This window comes from Acanthochromis polyacanthus, chromosome 7, assembly GCF_021347895.1.
Source record: "Acanthochromis polyacanthus isolate Apoly-LR-REF ecotype Palm Island chromosome 7, KAUST_Apoly_ChrSc, whole genome shotgun sequence".
NCBI lineage: Eukaryota > Metazoa > Chordata > Actinopteri > Pomacentridae > Acanthochromis > Acanthochromis polyacanthus.
The window spans coordinates 21960415-21980302 of record NC_067119.1 but is presented as its reverse complement, the minus strand read 5'-3'; the positions used below and the strand labels follow the sequence as shown (position 1 = coordinate 21980302).

General features: G+C 38.3%; 2 protein-coding genes across 5 annotated transcripts in view; one reads left to right on the top strand and one right to left on the bottom strand.

Moving 5' to 3' along the window:
* The window catches only part of LOC127534824 (uncharacterized), a 29087-nt gene extending 28322 nt beyond the window's left edge, over positions 1 to 765 (bottom strand). For both annotated transcript variants that reach the window (XM_051951050.1, XM_051951051.1), the window contains exon 1: positions 551 to 765. In XM_051951050.1, coding sequence (XP_051807010.1) covers positions 551 to 604 — 54 coding nt within the window. In that variant the 5' untranslated portion in view covers positions 605 to 765. The remainder of the gene's footprint in view (positions 1 to 550) is intronic.
* A 12219-nt stretch (positions 766 to 12984) lies between these two features.
* Positions 12985 to 19888, top strand: part of LOC110963078 (kinesin-like protein KIF2A) — a 60066-nt gene continuing 53162 nt past the window's right edge. The window contains exon 1 of one of the 3 annotated variants that reach the window (XM_051951041.1): positions 12985 to 13121. The gene's annotated coding sequence lies outside the window, so the exon portion shown is untranslated. Of the gene's footprint in view, positions 13156 to 19888 lie in introns of all 3 variants that reach the window. The other 2 variants (XM_051951040.1, XM_051951042.1) reach the window with 2 other exon arrangements.

The window sequence follows — 19888 nt, the reverse complement described above, 5'->3', positions numbered from 1 at the left end:
GTTAGCGGTAGACTGAGTCAAAGTCGACTTTAAAACACAATCAAAAATAGAGCGGTCGGGGGGAAACATATGAGGCTAATCGTCAACACACTCGCACAATTGCGATCAAGGGGTAACTGCATGTCCTCACACACTCAAAAAAAAAAAAAAACTTAAATATGCGACTATTTCGGTCTCAGTCTGGAGCCCTGTGCACAGACACCTGCACGAGTGGTTTGGCGCTGAGCTGCAGAGGAAAGGACTTGTACCGCATATTATCTACACTGAGCGTAGTCAATGAACCAAACCCTTGTTTAGCTTCATAATTTGATTTGATACAAACTCACAGCCTGTGATTTTGTGACATTTCACGTTACGGTTAGGCCATTACGATATGAAAACATGAGATTCCAGCCGCATTCCCTGCACATAATTAAAGTTTTACCTTAAGTTTTAAGACATCGAGGAGCAGTGTCACGTCTGATTTGAAGTCGAAGTCACACTGTCAGCAGATTATGTTATAGATGTCGACATAATGAATGATAAGCGAGGGAATTTCTGAATGACTTACTGTGATCCGGTCCGTTCTCAGATGTTGTATTTCCCTTGAAACACCGCCAGCCATGTTCGGAAAGTCGTACTGAAACTTGTCAGTTCAAAAAACTTCAGATAAGCTTCCCACAGCTTCGCAGTTGTCGCCGCTTAACCTCTGTTTGTTTCGCTAAGTGAAGATAAGGAGTGGTGATTGATGACCCCACCTACTCACGACAGACTGCCCGCCAGTACCGCTCCTCTCGTGCCCGATGTGCATAAGTGTCTGCACGTCACGTGCAGGGCTCCGGTGTTTGTGTTTCCTGCTGAGGAGAATTGTCAAACCAAGTACCAGCATTTATCACCATGATGGAAGACGGCCACTGCCAGGACACGAGTACTGACTGTGAATCGTTTTAATAATTAAAACAAATGAACGTTTGATTGTTTGGTACAAGCGTATCTACTGTTTTCATGCAAAGCTGGTAATCTAACAAGCTTTGAGAAACAAACTGTGTTTAAACTCGTCAGTAAGCAGTGCAAACGATCACTTTTATATAGTGGCAGCTGCTGGAAAACCAACTCTTGTTTGCTGATGGGTTTAGTTGAGTCATAGCCAGATTTTGCCCAGCTTCATATGATGATAATTAACTCCAGTAGGCATATTAATGAATCCTTCATGAGGTGGTAAGAGCATGTTGGAGTGATCTCTGTCCGTCAACTACATTTAGTGTGAATGTCTAATACAAATAGATTAATAGTTTTAATGATGTTAATAAAGTTGCAGGTATTTGAACTGGTCCCAGTTTAAATCAGAGGTATATTAATGCTGGATTCCTCTTAGAGCTGCTGCTGTTGTTCTACTGGTTCTCTGTCATAGTTTACTGAGAACCTTTATGGACCTCATTCATCAGTTATTCCACCTGAGATGAGTCCAAATGTCTGCTGTGAAAAAGGTTAAACAGTGAAAGTAAGTGTGTCATAATTAGTCTTTTCATTATCATATTTTTTGTGATGTTGACATCTGTTACAGTGTATGCTTTACATTGTCACAGATCAGGAGTTTGAATTCCAGGAGGTTAATCTTAAAAAAAAACTTTAAACAAAGAAGAAAGTGACATCTCTAAATGCTTCTGTTGTTTTTGTAGAAGTGCAGTCGTCTTGGTACAGCCCTGACAGTGTAGTCCTCAGACTCTGCAGACACACCCTACTCGCCCCAACACCTTCTTTATACTTCGGCCTCCTTTTCCTGTCTTCTCCTTTTTCTAGGGGATACGCTGGCTTGGGAACTGCTGCTGATCTCCGTCTAATCTTTTATCTGCACACCGCATCACCTCATCTCAGTCATCACCAACATAACGATCCTTTGCATTCAGTGAACAATCCAGCTTCAAATAAGTGATGTGGTCCTTGCTAGTGCATGGGAAAATACAACGTCCACAGACTCCATACACTCAATGTTCTGGCTGCCACATGCACACATCGGGATGCATTCAGGGTACTTAATCAGCTCTGCAATCTCTCTCTCTCAGTAGGGTTTATTATTTTTTTACTGCATTTTCCTTTGTAAACAAATACAGCAGTATTGTTGCATTTTTTAAACAACTTCAAAATCATGAAAATACCTCGTTTAAGTCTGAACACAGACATACATATGTCAACACAATATTGCCACATTGTGAACAGCTAGCCACACTAAATTCCTATTTACCACTGTGATGATTCCCAAATTATTTCACTTCAACATTTTTTAATGATTAAATGTTAAAACCATAGCAATGTTATATTCACTTCTTTATCGGAAACCTAAAAAAATTAATTAAAACTCAAAATCAAACATCCAATCAAATTGCTATCAACATATTCTGCCACAATATTGTTCAAAATGTTCCCAAATACCTCTGTGATGATTTTATAGTCATTTTACTGCAGCACTGTTTCATAGTTAGATGTTAATTCATACCCCATAGACATGCTTGGTGTTAAAGGTTGAGATTTGGTGACTGAAGGCCATAGCCTTCGCATACCTCCTGCACCATGTTCTCGGCCGCGAGCACACTGCTTGGATTACCGGATCACCTCGTCTGCCACCCCCGCTTCATGCTGCATCCTGTCACCCGCACTCCGTCGTTTGAACTCAGTTCCCAGTGGTTTACCTTGCTGGCCCTGTCCTTCCTCTTCACCCCGTCTCTGCCGCCATCTCCCTCAAGCTCTGCTCTCCACCTGGTTTCCTGATTCCCCTCCTGGACATTTTGTGAGTTTTCCCATTCCCTGTTAATTTGGTCTGACTTTCATTGCGGCCCTAAGCCGTCGCTTTTATTTTCGTTTTATTCAGTTAAACCTTCACCACGGTCCTGCACCATCGCCCTCACTTAATTAGTTTTGTTTTACCCCTTTTTCTGTTAATTTCCCTGTGCCTCCCTTTGGGAGTGATTTCTTGTTTAATAAACTCTATTTAATTAATCCTGCCTGTCTGTCGCCTGCTGCATGGGTTCAAACATAGCCCTGGTTCATGACAGTGGGAGGCATTCTACAAGATCCCTTTACTGAAGGGGTCAAATATTCAAACCGGCACTGTAACCTTGTTGTAACTATCGCACACATGAACGTCCTCACCAGTGGAATATGATGAATGACTCATCTATTTCTCTTTTCTACCACATCACTGTAGATCAGTATCTGTTCTTTCCATACCTCTCAACTATTCATTTGTCTTTGTTATGAGGGCTTCATGTAGTGCTACACTACTACAATAACCCTCTCTAGGTAATTGTAAAAGGATTGTTCTGGCTGACAGTCATATCACATCCTGCATGAATGTTCAACCGAGGAACAATTGCTCTTCAGTTTCTCTGTATTAGACATCAAATGTGAAGTTTAAACCACAATTTCCATCCTTTGATCAATCGCTGTTGAAACACAAGCTAGTTTAGGAGTCTTTGTGCCTGAACCTCCTGCCATGTTCACCCCAACAACAAACCCTCTTTCAAATCAGAGCATCTTCTTGCCATCTTCAAACAAAATGAGCATTTGTATACATGCAACAGAGCATGACTGGATGCTAATTTCTTCATTTTGTAATGCAGTTAATGGCGTGGGAACATCTTCATTGTGATTCTCCATTCTTTTATACAAGAAAATAAGTCTAAGAAAAACAGAAACTTCATCATGTGAAATGAACTTTTTGGCCATTCCAGCTTAAGTTGTTGAATGTACGAGGTTAACCGAATGCATCTCAGAAACCCCCTGCATTACAGTATACCATCACTGAGCAGAGACGTGGGCTGTTGTTCCTCGAAATGTTAAGGTTGTTACCGCATTCAGTAAACCCTGTAGACAGGTGGTTGTGGTTTCTCATATCAAGTCACATGAGCTGATTATCCACCTGCTGAACTGCCCACCAGCGTATATCGAGGAATTTTGAAGCAAAAAAGAAAAAGACTTAAAAATGGCCTTAATTTGAGCATGTACAACCATCCAGGCATACAGATTATAACAGTAATTATTCTGTAACATACAAGATGCATTAAATAAGAAAAAATAAATTATGAAATAATGTTTCATAAAATACAACAGAGAAAAAAACATGTAAGGAACATTTGTTCTGTTTGTTCTAGAGGTCATCAATATTATGAGCTCTTTAGAGAGGCTTTGTATTTTTTTCCTTTGATTATATTTACAGTACTAAAACAACTGTCCACAGGTTTCCTTTGAGAAAAGGGGTTTCAACGGAGTGCCCATTTGGATGAATAGATGAAATCTGGCCAGGAGTGTCAGGTTGTTCACTGTAAATGTCCTTTGTGTTCATACTGAACACAGTATTCTTTAATGAAAGCATGTCTCTGATCTCCAAACCAGTATGGAGTCAGAACAGTGACAGCCTAGTAAAACTATCCATTCAGTTCACTACTATATATGAAGATGATGATTGATTCCAACACGGCTACTGAACAAACCCAACAGGTTTGTCTAAGATCAGTAAAGATGAGTAAGCAAAGTTAGTATGACAATAGTGTGAACTCTGGTAAGTTGCTTCATTCAAGAAAGAATTCAAGCTAGCTATCTAGTGCTACATCAAGCTAATGTAGCATAATGGTTTTAGTTCAGGTAGTTATTCTTTTGGACAGCAAACGGTGTATGTACATTTTCTTACTGCTGGTTAGCTATTGTTTTACTGTATTAGATGATAGTGCACAGAATTTATCAGCAATGTTACGGCATTAAAAATCATTGACTCTAATCTTATCAGTAAAAGTCTAATTATGATGACCATTATTAACCACTGAACAGCAATTAAACAAGTTTCAAAGGTGGTCATTACTTTTCATAGGCACTGTAACAGCTGTGTTGAAGTAACAGGTTTGTGTAAATAAAAATGACTCATGAGGTGAGTCATGAGGATAACAGCTTCTTTCTACAATAAGAGTTTCTTCCCTGGGTCAAGAAGGAGGGTAGTTGTTGTAGTATTATAACGATGAACAATTCAATAAGATCAAAATAGACAGTGCTTTTACAGTTATACACATAAACTGTAGAAGCCTTTACAAAAATTATAATGATACTAAAGCATTCTTGAATAAGTTTAAAAAATTCAGTGTCATTGCTATGTCTGAGACATGGTTAGATATTAAAAAGGGTTTGATGTCGAATTGAATGGTTATGAGTTATATATATTAAATAGAGATGGGAAAAGAAGTGGGGGGGTTGCTTTGTATGTTGACTCTAATTTGAGAAGTAGGTTGGTTGAAAGTAAAACTACCTCCATAGAAGGGATTATGGAGTGACTATAAAAAAATTCAAGTAAGCTGTGTGTACAGAACGCAAGGCTCTTGTTTAGATATATTTAACCAAAATATTGGAAAGTTGTTTATGGAGGTAAATAAGACCAAGATTATTTGTGGGGATTTTAATATCAATCTCTTGAACCCTCATAACAGCACAAAAACATCTGACTTCATATCTACAATGTATGTTAATAATCTCTTTCCATTGATCCTTAAACCCAGTAGAATTACAGTGAAATCAGCAACTTTGATAGACAACATTTTCACCAACGAAAGAGATAGAGAAATCACCGCTGGATTACTTGTGGCTGATGTAAGTGATCATCTACCTGTTTTTAGCATTTTTCGTCAACTTGTACCAAAGGCACATGTCTCACAAACTGCAACTCAAAAACTATTTAGACATAGAACACCTGAAGCCATGGCTGCCCTTCAGGCAGACCTACATGCTCAAACATGGGAGGAGGTCTATGCTACCCCTCACCCTGATCAAGCATATGACGTTTTTTTATCTACTCTAATTAACCTATATGATAAACACTGTCCATTAAAAAAACATATTGTCAAAAATAAAGTCGAATCGGAAAAGCCATGGATCACACGAGGCATAGCGAATGCTTGTAAGAAAAAAAATTATCTCTACGGACAATACATAAAACACAGAACTAAAGCTGCTGAACAGAGGTATAAAACATACAAAAATAAGTTAATCAATATAATCAGAATCAACAAGAAATCATATTATCATAAGTTGTTAGAGCAGCATCAAAATGGTGTCCAAGGAACATGGAAAATATTAAATAGTATAATCAAAAATGGTAAGAAAAGAAATTAATTTCCCTATTATTTTATTAATAATAATAATAATAATAATAATGAAATAACAGACTCCAAAGACATTGCTAATGGCTTTAATGATTTTTTTTCAAATGTAGGACCCCCATTAGCGGACAAAATCAAACAGTCAAAGAATGCACAAGTAGAAACCAGAAAACCTAAAAATCAGACTTTAAACTCTCTTTTTCTAAGAGACGTGGATGAATTGGAAATAATAGGTATTGTAAATAAATTTAAGAATAAAAAAACAACTGATTATTGTGGTATAGATATGACATTTATTAAAGATATAATTCATTTTGTCGTTAAACCATTTGCCTATATTTGTAATCAATCTTTTCTCACTGGTATTTTTCCACAAAAAATGAAAATACCTAAAGTAATCCCTACATATAAAAATGGCGATAAACACTCATTCACAAACTACAGACCTATTTCCCTATTGTCCCAATTCTCTAAAATCCTCGAGAAATTATTTAATAGGATGGATAAATTTGTTGAAAAATACTGTCTTCTCAGTGATCATCAATTTGGATTTCGATCTAATGGGTCAACCCTAATGGCAGTCATGGCTCTTGTTGAAGACATTGCAACCGCAATGGACAACAAAGAATATACTGTAGGTGTATGTATTGATTTAAGTAAAGCTTTCGACACTATCGATCATGTATTACTCATGGAAAAGCTTCAAAGATACGGCATTAGGGGCACTGCTGCCGCATGGTTGAATAGTTATCTCAGCAATAGAGAACAATATGTACATTATAACAACGCTAACTCTATAAAGCAACTCATGACACATGGAGTTCCGCAAGGCTCTTTATTGGGGCCCAAACTGTTTAATATGTACATAAATGATATGCCTGATGTATTAAATAATGTTAAGTGCTTATTGTATGCTGATGACACTAGTCTCTATTGCTCAGGTAATGACCTGCACAGGCTCATGGCCAGAATGGAACATGAGCTCACACTCCTTAAAGAATGTTTTGACAATAATAAGTTGTCCATGAATCTGAGTAAAACCAAATACATTATTTTTGGAAATAAGACAATAAAGAACAACATCAATCTAAAAATCAATGAATCAACAATCGAGCGTGTGCAAGCCAGTAATTTTTTGGGAATTACAGTTGATGAAAAACTCTGCTGGAAGCAGCATATAAATATTATGAAGTCAAAATTAGCAAAAAATGTTGGGGTAATAGGAAAAATGAAATCCGTATTAAATAAAAATTCACTTATGTTATTATACAATTCCCTTGTCCTTCCATATCTTAGTTATGGAGCAGAAATATGGGGAAATAATTATACCGTCAATATTGACCCTATATTTTTACTTCAAAAAAAGGCAGTTAGAATTGTTAGTCACGCTGATTTTTATGCACCATCTAATCCCATTTTTGTTGCGCTAAAAACATCAAAAATATATGACATTATTGATCTCAATACATTAGCTGTCATGTATAAAGCATATTATAATAATCTTCCAAATTGTATTCAAAATATGTTCGAACACAGAAAAAGCTGTTATAATCTTAGGGGTTCTTGTATTTTAAAAAACAAAATAGGGTAAGAACAAATAAAAAACGTAAATGTATCACAGTACTAGGAGTTACCAAGTGGAATAAACTTGATGAGGGAGCAAAAACATTCAAGACTTTGAAAACATTTAAAAAGCAGTTGAAAAGATTAACTCTTGAAAAATATCAATCCCAGGAATAATAAACTAAAAGTAACTAAAATGATTTTGAATGGACTCCTCTTATCTTGTCAATGATAACGGTGAATATTAGTTGTTGTTTTTTTCCTTTTTCCTTCTACGAAATGTAGAAACTTTTCGTTTTGGTTGAAAAAGGTTAGGCAAAATAAGTTTTGACTTCAGCCTAAACCCTTCGGTCACAGGACGATGATGTTGATGATCTTGATGATGATGTTGACAATGATGATAATGATCATATTGACGATGATAATTTATGTGGACAACGATGATGATGATGATGATGATGGTGATGCCATCATAAGTACACAATTGTTACAATGTTTACTTTTTTCCTTGCTGACTGAATAAACTACTACTACTACTACTTGTGTACATATTATATTGATATTCAATATATATTTACAAAGAAAACGGATGTTCTTAAGGGGGAAATCTCATCTCTGTTTATTCTATCTCTCCTATCTCGCACCAAGCATTCTAAATATTTAAATTTCCATCTCAGTTCCTTGTTGAATGCTATGATTTTTGGTTATCCTGTTAAGCATTTATTCAGCCTTTATTTACCTAGGAGAGTTCATTGAGAAATAAATGAACAAGGTATGCTAACGGAAGATTTTATACCATAGTTGCTTGAATAAAAAACCCTAAAATGTCCTTTTTAATTAAGATAATCTCTTAGGTAAACTAATTGGAATGTAAATTAAAATGGCGATGCATAAGGTAAATGAAACGTAGAACAAAACACAGTTATGTAAAACAATTACAAGCAGAGTTTGGGAGATTTGAAATCAAATTTCCATTTCCAAACTGTTCATTTCAAGGAGGTGCTTTATTTTTTTCCACTAAAATTAAAAGCAAGTTGAGATTGAACTTTTGGATCGTGAAGTAAAAGCTGGTCAGCACATCTTAGCATCTTCAAGCTTGTGAATGTGACAAAATAATATACAGCTACTTGTGATGGAACAGTACAATAAATGGCAGCCAGTTTTATAACAACACATTTATTTTTTAAAACAGAATCAGAGCAAATGAAAGCAAAAATGTAGAAAAACAGAAAAATTTAGCTGCATAAGTTTAAGTAAAGTCTTAGTAGGCAAATCTCTCCACTCAGCAGCCATCTTGGTAACACCCACAGAGTAGTAACTTTGGCTAATAGCACCACAGAGATGTACCACGAAGTAAGTTTGACATAGACAGGCTTTGTGAACTCAGACTTCCTGCTTTTGTCTCTGAGTGCAATCATATAAAATGGGAAGTTTGATGCATCATGTGACTCTTCTTCCAAACAAAGTGAGCGATCGTGTGCCGTCTACTTCAGTCAAGTGGAACATACCAACATGTTGTTATAATGGAGAGCAACGTGGAATATAGAGATTGATTTCAGTAAAAACCACTGGTGTAGAACATGTATATATGATTCAGCAGACGAATGCTGGCAGAAAATTGTTGATCATGCATTAGTATATTCATTTTACGGATCAGTGCAGCCGCTTTTTTCTAGCATGACAACTGTACATCAGAATTTTAAAATTTTAACATGACATTGAAAAGTTAATTTCAGTCTGACACTGTCCCATAATTAAAAATAATACTTTCGCTTTTGGCCAAATCAAGATGAAATGAATGTTATAAAGAATTGTCAGCGAACTATTTGGTTAAAGGAAGACACTTCTTACAGACAATTTAAATCCCAAACTCTGAACATAATGTCCTCTGGACCAGTTTAGCTGCAACGTGTCAGTTACCATGGTGACCTAACAGGCTGAAAAAAAGCCACCTTCATTTCGCTGAAATGGCCTTAAGTTCGACATGCCTTGCAAATCTACTAATCATACTTCATAGTACAGTCCTCAGTTCTCTATCTAAATGTGTGGGGAGACAGCCATAACTGCAGTGTGAGTGGTCACCAGTGCATAAAATCTGGACATACAGAATCTACTGTCAAATATATAAAAATAATTTTAAAACTTTGGTGACTTTGCTCCAAAGTAAGTTTTAAAAAAAACATTTCTTGTCCACCAGTTATACTTCTATGGTGCATTGCACAATTTCATGAAACTATGACTGAGTTAATGCAAAAACACAACTGACAGGAGGTTTCCCAGATTCGTAAAAAAAGGTTTGAAAAACCAGGTGTTAACGGAACGTGTAGAAATGGTAGAAACAACACTTCGTGATCAAAATAGCACTCATTTATTTAGGGGCACCATCCTCAGCTTGCCTGAGGAAAATATCAATATAAAGTAAATCTCAAAGAGACTTTGATTAAAATGAAATTGATCAGTCTCATTCTGAAAGTCATAATCTCTGATTTCAAGGACCTCCGGTTCCCAAAACAAGGAAATACACGGTAGAACCGATGATAATTATACACAAGCATTTATTAACAAATACAATAAACAACAATGACATGACAACAACAGACAGTGAATAAATGCAGATAAAATAACCAACTGTGATCATTACTGGAAGCAGTTGGCAGAAAAGGTGATGAATTTGGAATTGGAAATCCGATTATAATTTTGTAAATTCACCCATTTAGCAGAAGGAAAGTGATACTTGCGTAGCCTTTGTAGTAGTGAGAGGGAGACCACTGCAGGATGTGGAGCTGTGATGATCTGATGGATGGGCTGGTTCAGGAATGCAGAGATTGGCAGGTTTGCATTGCAAAAGTGTGTCGAAGTAAAAACACTGAGTCAAAGCTCATAGGCTGTCATAGCTCCCTTCTCCTCTGCCCTGTCTGTCTTGCTGTCTCCCATTCGCTCCTCTGCCTTGTCTCTCCCTCTGCAGCTCGGTGCCTGAGTGGAGTCTAGCTTCTCAGCTGACTCCACTCAGGCAATCAACCACCTCTACGGCTCCCGGACAGCTGACAATCATCTACCTGATTACACACCTCTGCAATAAGTACCAGCTCATCCTTCCACTCCCTGCCAGATTGTTGAACAAGAACCATGCAGTTCAGTTTTGCTCTCTAGCCTCTTACTAGTTCTGTTTTGAGTTCCTGCCTTGTTTTTTACATTGTTTTTTTTCCTTCCGCCTCTGCCAGATTCAGCTGTCCGGGATCCCTGCTGTCCTCCTTCCCCTCCGGCTCTCCCCAACCCAAGTCATCACCGGTTTTCTCCTCCTGGACCCCTCTGCTCATGCCTAAACCCCCCTGCTCATGCCTGGACCCCCATTCCTGCCTGGACCCCTTCTGTCCCTGCCTGGACCCCCCCGTTCCTGGTCAAAACCCCCCACTACACCAGCCGTTCCTGCACTCTGGTTTCCCCATCTCGGCCAGTATTCATTCCCGGCAATAAATCATTCTAAATCTCCTCTGGTCTTGGTGGTGTGGTTCTCAGCTTTGGTCCAGCCCTCCCTAGTGCGTGACATAGTCCTCTGACCAGGAGAGGTCAGAGGCCAAATACCTTTACAACTTACTCTTAGTACATTTCTTAAATGTAGAATTCCAATTGTTCAATATTTATGGTGATCACAGATCTGAAATTAAACCAAATGTAAACATACAAGCATATACATTTGGTGATAATGTTATGGGCCCCAAGCTAGGCTGGGTACCGCATAGCCATAAGATAGATTAAGGTGTTAGGTTCAATGCCTGAAAAACAGAGGAAAAGTGTATAGGAATGAGGCACATTGAACCGTGTCGTTCTGCTGCAAAACTCATCTGATTTATTCACAAAACAATAAATCAATCAACTTATCATTCAATTATTCAATATACACAACAATAAACATTTCCCTAATACTGCAACTGTGTCTCTTCATTCATCAGTCCTTTTTCAGGTTCAAGGTAGGTGTGAATGTGTGTGTGTGCGTGAATGTACAGGCAAGTATGACATGTGTATGTGTAAGGTTAAATGTTTACAGTGTGCAGGTGAGTATGAAATGTATATGTACTTGTCATTATGTCTCAGGCAGGTATGGTTGGTGTGTCAGCGTGCATGTAAACCAGGTGCAGTAGATACAGTACAGGATGTGTGCTGTGAGTGCACTGTATGTGTCCAAAGGTGCTGTCCAGGTGACTATGGTAAGTAGGTATAGTGTAGGTGTGTGTTTTTCACATTCCTTAAGCATCTCTACATTACCATTCAACATGGCTAACCATAAACATCACTTTGAAATACATTCAAGGCCATTTACATAGTTATACTGGTCCCATGTAGCTGCCATTAAGCAATGAAAGTGACTGACTGTGCAACTGATGTACTGTAATACTGTTAATCACAATCACAGTGCAGCATGAATCTGTATTCACTAATTTACTTTACTGTAGTTTAAAGCTATTTTTAGTGAAAGGTTTTAACTGTCTGTCCAAAACATATGAAAACACCATCACATTCTTGGGAAATAACAATAACAATACAGTAGACACAACAGGACTCAGGCACTTTAAACCCAAATAATTGCACTTAGGTAATAACCTATGAATGGTAACTTCTCCACATGAACAGCATAATACTTCAAACATATAAAGACTTTCAGTTGAAAAATACTATAAGATGGAATCATGAATGTCCCGCTGCTCATCACACGATAATTAAAGAAAGCCCTGAACGGCCGCTCTACCAGCTCAACAAACTCTTCAACAACACTGTAGCTGTCAAGTGCCCAGGAAACAACATTAATAATGTCAGGGATTAATTGTAAGTTGGCACATTTTTGTGTGTAGTGCTATCATGCTATCAGATTCTAGAGGATGTAGGAGGCATCCTGTTGTCTCCAGAAGTACCGTGACTGGTCCTTTAGTAGTAAACATCCAATCAGCAGATGTTCAATCTGGAGGTGAATTTTGGGTTAGCGGTCTCTGAAATGGTGTCTTACCAAATGTACAGCTTTGGAAGAGGGTCTTTGGACAGTGTTTTCCGAGAGCGACTGCGGCCCGCGGAATCGCGGATTACCGCTCATCTGTCCGCAGGTTGCTGCTGAAGTCTAATCACTTGGTCCTTGTGTCATTTCTGACTGACCCTGAAAACTTAATTCAAATCCCTGAGTCCGTTTTGAGTGATGTGGGTAACACACACGCTGACCGTCACATAACTCCGCCGTGGCTCTCAGCGGCGAGAGCGACACGCCCCATCTGCCCCAGTTGTCCAACCACGGAGCGCGTTGCCCAGGGTTGCGTCCCGCACAGGCGGTGGTCGACTCTCCGGACAACACGGACATTTCTCTCCACTCTTTGGTGGAATAATTAATCTAATTTACCTCATTCTTTCAGTGCTCTAACGGATCTGGATGCAACAGTTTCCATCATGGTGATTTATCTGGTCTGTTGTCCGCTCATTTCAGCCGTCGTGTTTGGTGATTCTTTTTTTTTAAATTGTGTATCAATCGATGATTTTCTTTTTCTTTTTTGTATTCCACCACAATATTGCACGGTTGTAAAACAGTTTAGCTCCGCTTTGGTGAAGAACATCAGTGAATTAATTGCTTATCATGGTCTTCAGCAGTAATTTTTATTGGTAAATGAGAGACATTAGTATCGCACGTCTGCATCTTCAAACCATAAACAGGAAGTGAATTCGGTGACGTACGTGCATTACGTTTTCGCTGGGAGCTGCTATGATTGGTGGAACTCATGGGAGGCGGGCCAAAATTGCGGGAAAGTTGCGGTGATTGGACAAAATTGCAAGGCCGCGCAAAATTCGCGGAGATTGGTTGATTTCGCACGATCGCAACATTTCTGGAGGGAATTGTTTGGGGATTGTTTGATTCATGAATGAGAATGTCCTCAGAGAGGAAGCAGGAGATTGGCAAGGGCCAGCAGACCATGTTGGGCTTCCTAAATAAACAGAACAGGTGTTTACCACTTTTTTTGCTTGCAAACTATGATTTGACATTACTTAAATTTACGGAAACAAATCCTATGAATGTAAACATTTCATAGATTTGTTCAATGACCTTTTATGAATGAATGAAATGACAGAATACAGGAGAAATGCTGCCCAATTTTGTTTTGCATGTCTGAACTTGGAAAATATTCTGGGTGCTACCCATATAGATCTAATTTAGCCTTTTTCATTAATGCTCTAAATGATTGTAAATATTTTGTAAGATGAATAAAATGATAAAATACAGGGGAACTCCTGGCCAATTTTTTTTCACATCTGGACTTAGAAAAATATTTTGGGCATGTTCACTTTTTAATTTATGTTCTGATCTGCTGTATAATAATCAATGACTTTTTGTTTTCAGAGCTAGCAGTCACTCAGCCACCAGCAGTCTGAGTGAATAAACAAAACATGATTTACTTACCATATATTGATGTTAGTTTGTTTCATTCCCAGAGCTGCCTGGAGTGCCTAGGTTCCCATAAGTCTATGATCCCGTAGTTAAGGTCTCATACATAGTCATTAAATTAGGTTAATTAATATTTTCCCAAAACCAAACATACAGAAAGATGCACAACATCTATGCTAAACATGCAGTTATGTTAGCCAGACAGCATACTACAGAGGTTTACTAAGAGACCAGACACACATACTACTGGTGAAAGTGCAGTTTGCATGAAAATTGAAAAACTCACATTTTGATGAAATGTACTTAAATACACAAATCACATAACAAAACCAAGTGCTAGAAAAATGTTAAATTACACAAATAAAATGCACCAGAGGCCACCAAATAGCACTAAAAAATCAAAATTTTCTTGGGGGGGCATGCCCCCAAACCCCCCTACATTGTGCGTGCCTCCATTATGCAAGAGTGTTGCAGGCTACTTTATTTCTAGTGCAGGCTACTAATACTTCTTGGGAAAACTCTGGTCTTTGGATCTTTGCGCGTTGCTCCTTAGTACGCTACACAGGATATGTTTCAGGGAGAAACGTTTCCCTAATAACTTCTCAGGTTTAGACTCTGCTGTCACACTGAGAAGGAGAGGTGTCATTATCCAATCCAGGATCAGCTAGAGGTGCTCTAAAGATATGAAAAGAAGTTTTAAAATGAGTTCATTAACATCTGTACATTATGCATATATATTTAATGATCACTGACCTCTCATCTCCAGATCTTTGAAGGGCTTCAGTCTCACCAGGGTCACTGAAACATGTTCGTATTAATATTAATGATGTTGCAATACATAAACACATTCAAAGATGAATAATTATATTTTTCAGTCACCTTTGTTGTTCCGGATTCGGCTGTCTGGTCTGTCTGTTTTTCCAAAAACATGCAAACAGTACTAATCCTAGTACTAGTACTAAAACTGTGAAAACAAGATAGTATTTTATAGAAGCGCATCAATACAAATTACTGAAATACTATAATATATATAGATGTCACCTGACTGACTATTAACAGTTGAAAGAATATTTTGGTCATCGGCAAAGCAGGAAGAGATAGTATGGCGTAATAAAAGTGAGTTAGTTTACTAAGGAGAAGTGTAAGAAGCCATAATTATTTCATCAAGCTATATTTAGTGGAAAGCATGCGTTTAAAGCAGTGACAGGTAGATTTACGATCTTCTGAAGTCATCAGGTGCTTTCCCACATGCAGGACAAATATGGTGCATGAACAACTAATTGTAATGAGAACTTACCAACTACTCCAATCACAATAGGTATTGTATGGTCCTCTCTTGCCTCCTGCAGATCACTCTGGCCGACTGTTGATGATGATGTGGGATCTGGAAGAAAGTGGAAGAAAAACTCCCATCAATGCGCCATCATAACAGTGAGCAACATGATGTAAGGTGTGTATTTACAGAACAACTTACTATTAATAAAACAGATGTTGAAGTCTAGGTGGGAAAACAAGAGAAATGTTACAAATGTGTATTACAGTGAATAGAATCAGTTACTGGGCATCAAAAAAGATTCAGATATCTACAATGTGATGACCTCTGTTGAAACAGTAAAGGAGACAGCAAAATATAAATATTTAGAACATTATTTATCAGCAGCACATGGATGATGGTGAACAAAACCTACATAAATAGGTGTCTACATGTCCCCATATTAAATCAGAGCACACAACAGGATATACAGGTTTTTCAACACTACTATAAGAGGTTACCCAGGTTTCTGAAACAAATAAATTATTAGACATAAAACAAATCTCACTGGAACAGAGATAATGATATAAATGTTGTTTTCTGGGTCATGAAAAAAAAATCTAAGTTCAGGGACGGTGTAAATTATTGAAAGAAAACTGAAGGCTTTAGAAAAAAAGTATTACCTGGACATTTTTTTGTCTCAATGTGATTTTCTCCTTCAAACTCACAGACACCACTGGTGTTGGTGGAAACAAATACTGAGCCATTACGCTGACAGACACTGTTGGGTTGTGGAGGGCCTGAGCAATTGGGGATGTGGCTGTGATCAAGCAGGTTCTCATCATTGCAAAAGACTTTGGTCACATTTGGAGCACATCCTTCGCAGTAGAATATCTGCACATTTCCATTCACACCTGTAACATCATGTAGCACATTTAGAAAATAGATCACTTGAACTTTTTTTACAATCATGAAAATAGTACCGATGAAAGAAGACATCTCTGACCTGCTGTTACTGGGGAACAAAGAGAAAGTTCAGGAACAAACCACAGCAGAAAGATGAAGGTCAGCTCTGTCAGACACAAATATGAAAGAAACTGAAGGCTCTCTCATGGCTGACATTGATCACAGTTTACAGTTTGTAGGTTGTCAGAAACTTACCAGTGATAGAGATCAGTGTTGAGGAGGCTTTCTGGATCACGAAACACAGTCCTGCCATCTTATACTGTTGTACTTCCTATTGGAGATAAGATTTGCCATCAAAATCTTAACAGCACAGAATTCTTTATTATTTTCTTTCTCCCTGAAACCCTCCAGTCTTTACCACTCACATCCGTTTGACCGTCATTATAGTGAATCTTCACTACTTCCTGCTTTGCTCTTCCCTTTCTCATATTTTCCTCCCATATCTCTATTCTACCTTCAATTCTGACTTTTCTGGTGAGAACTGTTTCTACGTTCTTATATGACCTTAAAAAACTATTATTAGTATCAGTTTCTGGAATCACATGAACTGTCGTCCCTCTTGCATCACACCACCAAAACACAGTGACTCACTCGCACTGCCAGTATTCCCCTTACAGTGAAGCAGACTAGCATTGTTGCTTCATGCTTGTCAGTCTTGTACAGTAAAGCACGTTTTCTAAATATGTCTCTGCGTTGTGTTATGAAATACTCGGGCGTGCATCTTTTTGGAGGCAGTCTCCATTTATTTTCCGGCTCCTGACATGAAAATATTAACAGAAAATCCTCCTGTCAGTGATCGCCACAACACATGCCCCTCTCCTACAGAGATTCATGACAAAAGGGCTAACGTTAAGTTTTTCAAACAGAAAATAACATACCTGACATGAAAATATTAACAGAAAATCCTCCTGTCAGTGATCGCCCCTACACAGATCAAATGATAACAAAGTAAGCATCTTGTGACAAGTTTTAGCTTGCTAGAACAGGAATTTCACCAGACAGCAAACCGCTTACCTCTCCCACAGAGATTCATGACAAAAGGGGAGAAAATCGGTGCGAAAACGCCACTTATAGAGGGCAGTGTTACATAGAATGTGGCTGTAGTAATACAAACAGAACCAAAGTTCCGCTTACTGACAAGGAGGCTCAACTAGTCAGGCATTAACTGAAACAAAAACAAATCCGCAGACACAGATTTTGTGTAATTATCACAATAACTAAAGTACAATATACTGTATTCCATATACACACACATATATTAATGTATAATCGACCCTGTTACAGTTATACACCTGCAAAAGCCGAATAACTGCATTTTTGTCAGTTAGAGAGAAGATGACGACAGTTCCTGTTGTTAGCTGTATAGTCAGTACCTTGATAAGCACATTACCTACAGCCTGGAGCTGTAGCCTGGAGCCTGTTTGTGTTTCCAGCTGAGTTTGGTTGTCAAACCAAGTACCAGCAGACGGCCAGGGCGCGAGTACTGACTGTGAATCGTTTTATGAATTAAAACAAATGAACGTTTGATTGTTTGGTGCAAACATATCTGCTGTTTTCATGCAAAGCTGGTAATCTTCCAAGCTGTGAGAAACAAACTATGTTTAAACTCGTCAGTAAGCAGTGCAAACTATCACTTTTATATAGTGACAGCTGCTGGAAAACCAACTCTTATTTGCTGATGGGTTTAGTTGAGTTATAGCCAGATTTTGGCCAGCTTCATATGATGATAATTAACTCCAGTAGGCATATTAATGTATCCTTCATGAGGTGGTCAGAGGATGTTGTAGTGATCTCTGTCCATGAACTACATTTAGTGTGAATGTCTAATACAAATAGTTTAATAGTTTTAATGATGTTAATAAAGTTGCAGGTATTTGAACTGGTCCCAGTTTAAATCAGAGGTATATTAATGCTGGATTCCTCTTAGAGCTGCTGCTGTTGTTCTACTGGTTCTCTGTCATAGTTTACTGAGAACCTTTATGGACCTCATTCATCCGTTATTCCACCTGAGATGAGTCCAAATGTCTGCTGTGAAAAAGGTTAAACAGTGAAAGTAAGTTTGTCATAATTAGTCTTTTCATTATCATATTTTTTGTGATGTTGACATCTGTTACAGTGTACGCTTTACATTGTCACAGATCAGGAGTTTGAATTCCAGGAGGTTAGTCTTAAAAAAAAGAAAGTGACCGCTCCAAATGCTTCTGTTGTTGTAGAAGTGTGGTCCTCTCAGTAGTCCTCAGACTCTGCAGACACACTCTACTCGCCCCAACCACTCTACCTATACTTCTGCCTCCTTTTCCTGTCTTGTCCTTTGCCTAGGGGGTCCGCCGGCCCGGGAGCTGCTGCTGCTGATCTTCAACTAAGCTTTTCCCTCACACCGCATCACCTCATCTCAGTCATCACCAACATAACGATCCTTTGCATCCAATGAACAATCAAGCTTCAAATCAATGGTGCGGTCTTTGCTAGTGTGGCCGGTCTGGCCTAACTCTGTCTCTCTCTGTGTTGTGTGTTGAGGGGGAATGATGACAGCAGACCACCTTGTTGCATGCCAGCTGATTTATTTTCTGGTAAAAATAAAATGTGTTAGATACAGCAACCATGCGGTCTCACATTAGCCGCCCCATTCCCATCATGACCACGGACTGTCTTAATAAGTATAACAAATAAAACAAAGAGCACAGTGCTAACACTGAGATAGAACTACACTCAACAAAAATATAAACGCAACACTTTTGTTTTTGCTCCCATTTTTTATGAGATGAACGCAAAGATTTAAAACTTTTTCCACATACACAATATCACCATTCTCTCAAATATTGTTCACAAATCTGTCTAAATCTGTGACAGTGAGCACTTCCCCTTTGCTGAGATAATGCATCCCACCTCACAGGTGTGTCATATCAAGATGCTGATTAGACACCCTGATTAGTGCACAGGTGTGCCTTAGACTAGAGTTAATCGAATGTTGATGTTTTTTTCCTTAATGTCCCTGAACGCACCTCGAGTGCTGTGTTTTTCTGCGGTTTGTTGATTAGTTTCTCCCATGCACATGTTCGGACTGAATGCATGTTGCATTTTTCCTTTACTTGCTGTGTGTAAATGACCAAAGGTGAGTGGTCTTGTATTACCCTAGTGTAGCGCGTTCACTGTTCATTGTTAACTGTTGATTGTTATTAATCCTTTATGTGACAGACATTAGCTTAGCTATTAGCATATTGTCCACTGTCAGCGGGTGTCTGGTTACGTTGTGAATGTTATGTGAGCTAATGTGATTAAAATGCTTAGCCATACATAATATTTAGCAGTCTATGGTATTGTATTTATGTGCATTTTATGTTATTTCTCAGTACAATTATTATTTTTTTGTGGCTGTACTTATGGCAAATGTGTCACTGATTTGTTATTCCTGTTTGTAATATTTCAGAACCACAGCTATCACAGCACAGCGATCTGCCACAGCTGTCTATAGTACAACAGCCTTTGGAGTTATCCAGCAGTAAATACCAATAACCTGGAAACTCTGGCTGTCTGTTCTCTAACCAGAACACCTTACACCTTGTGTCACTCTGAAAC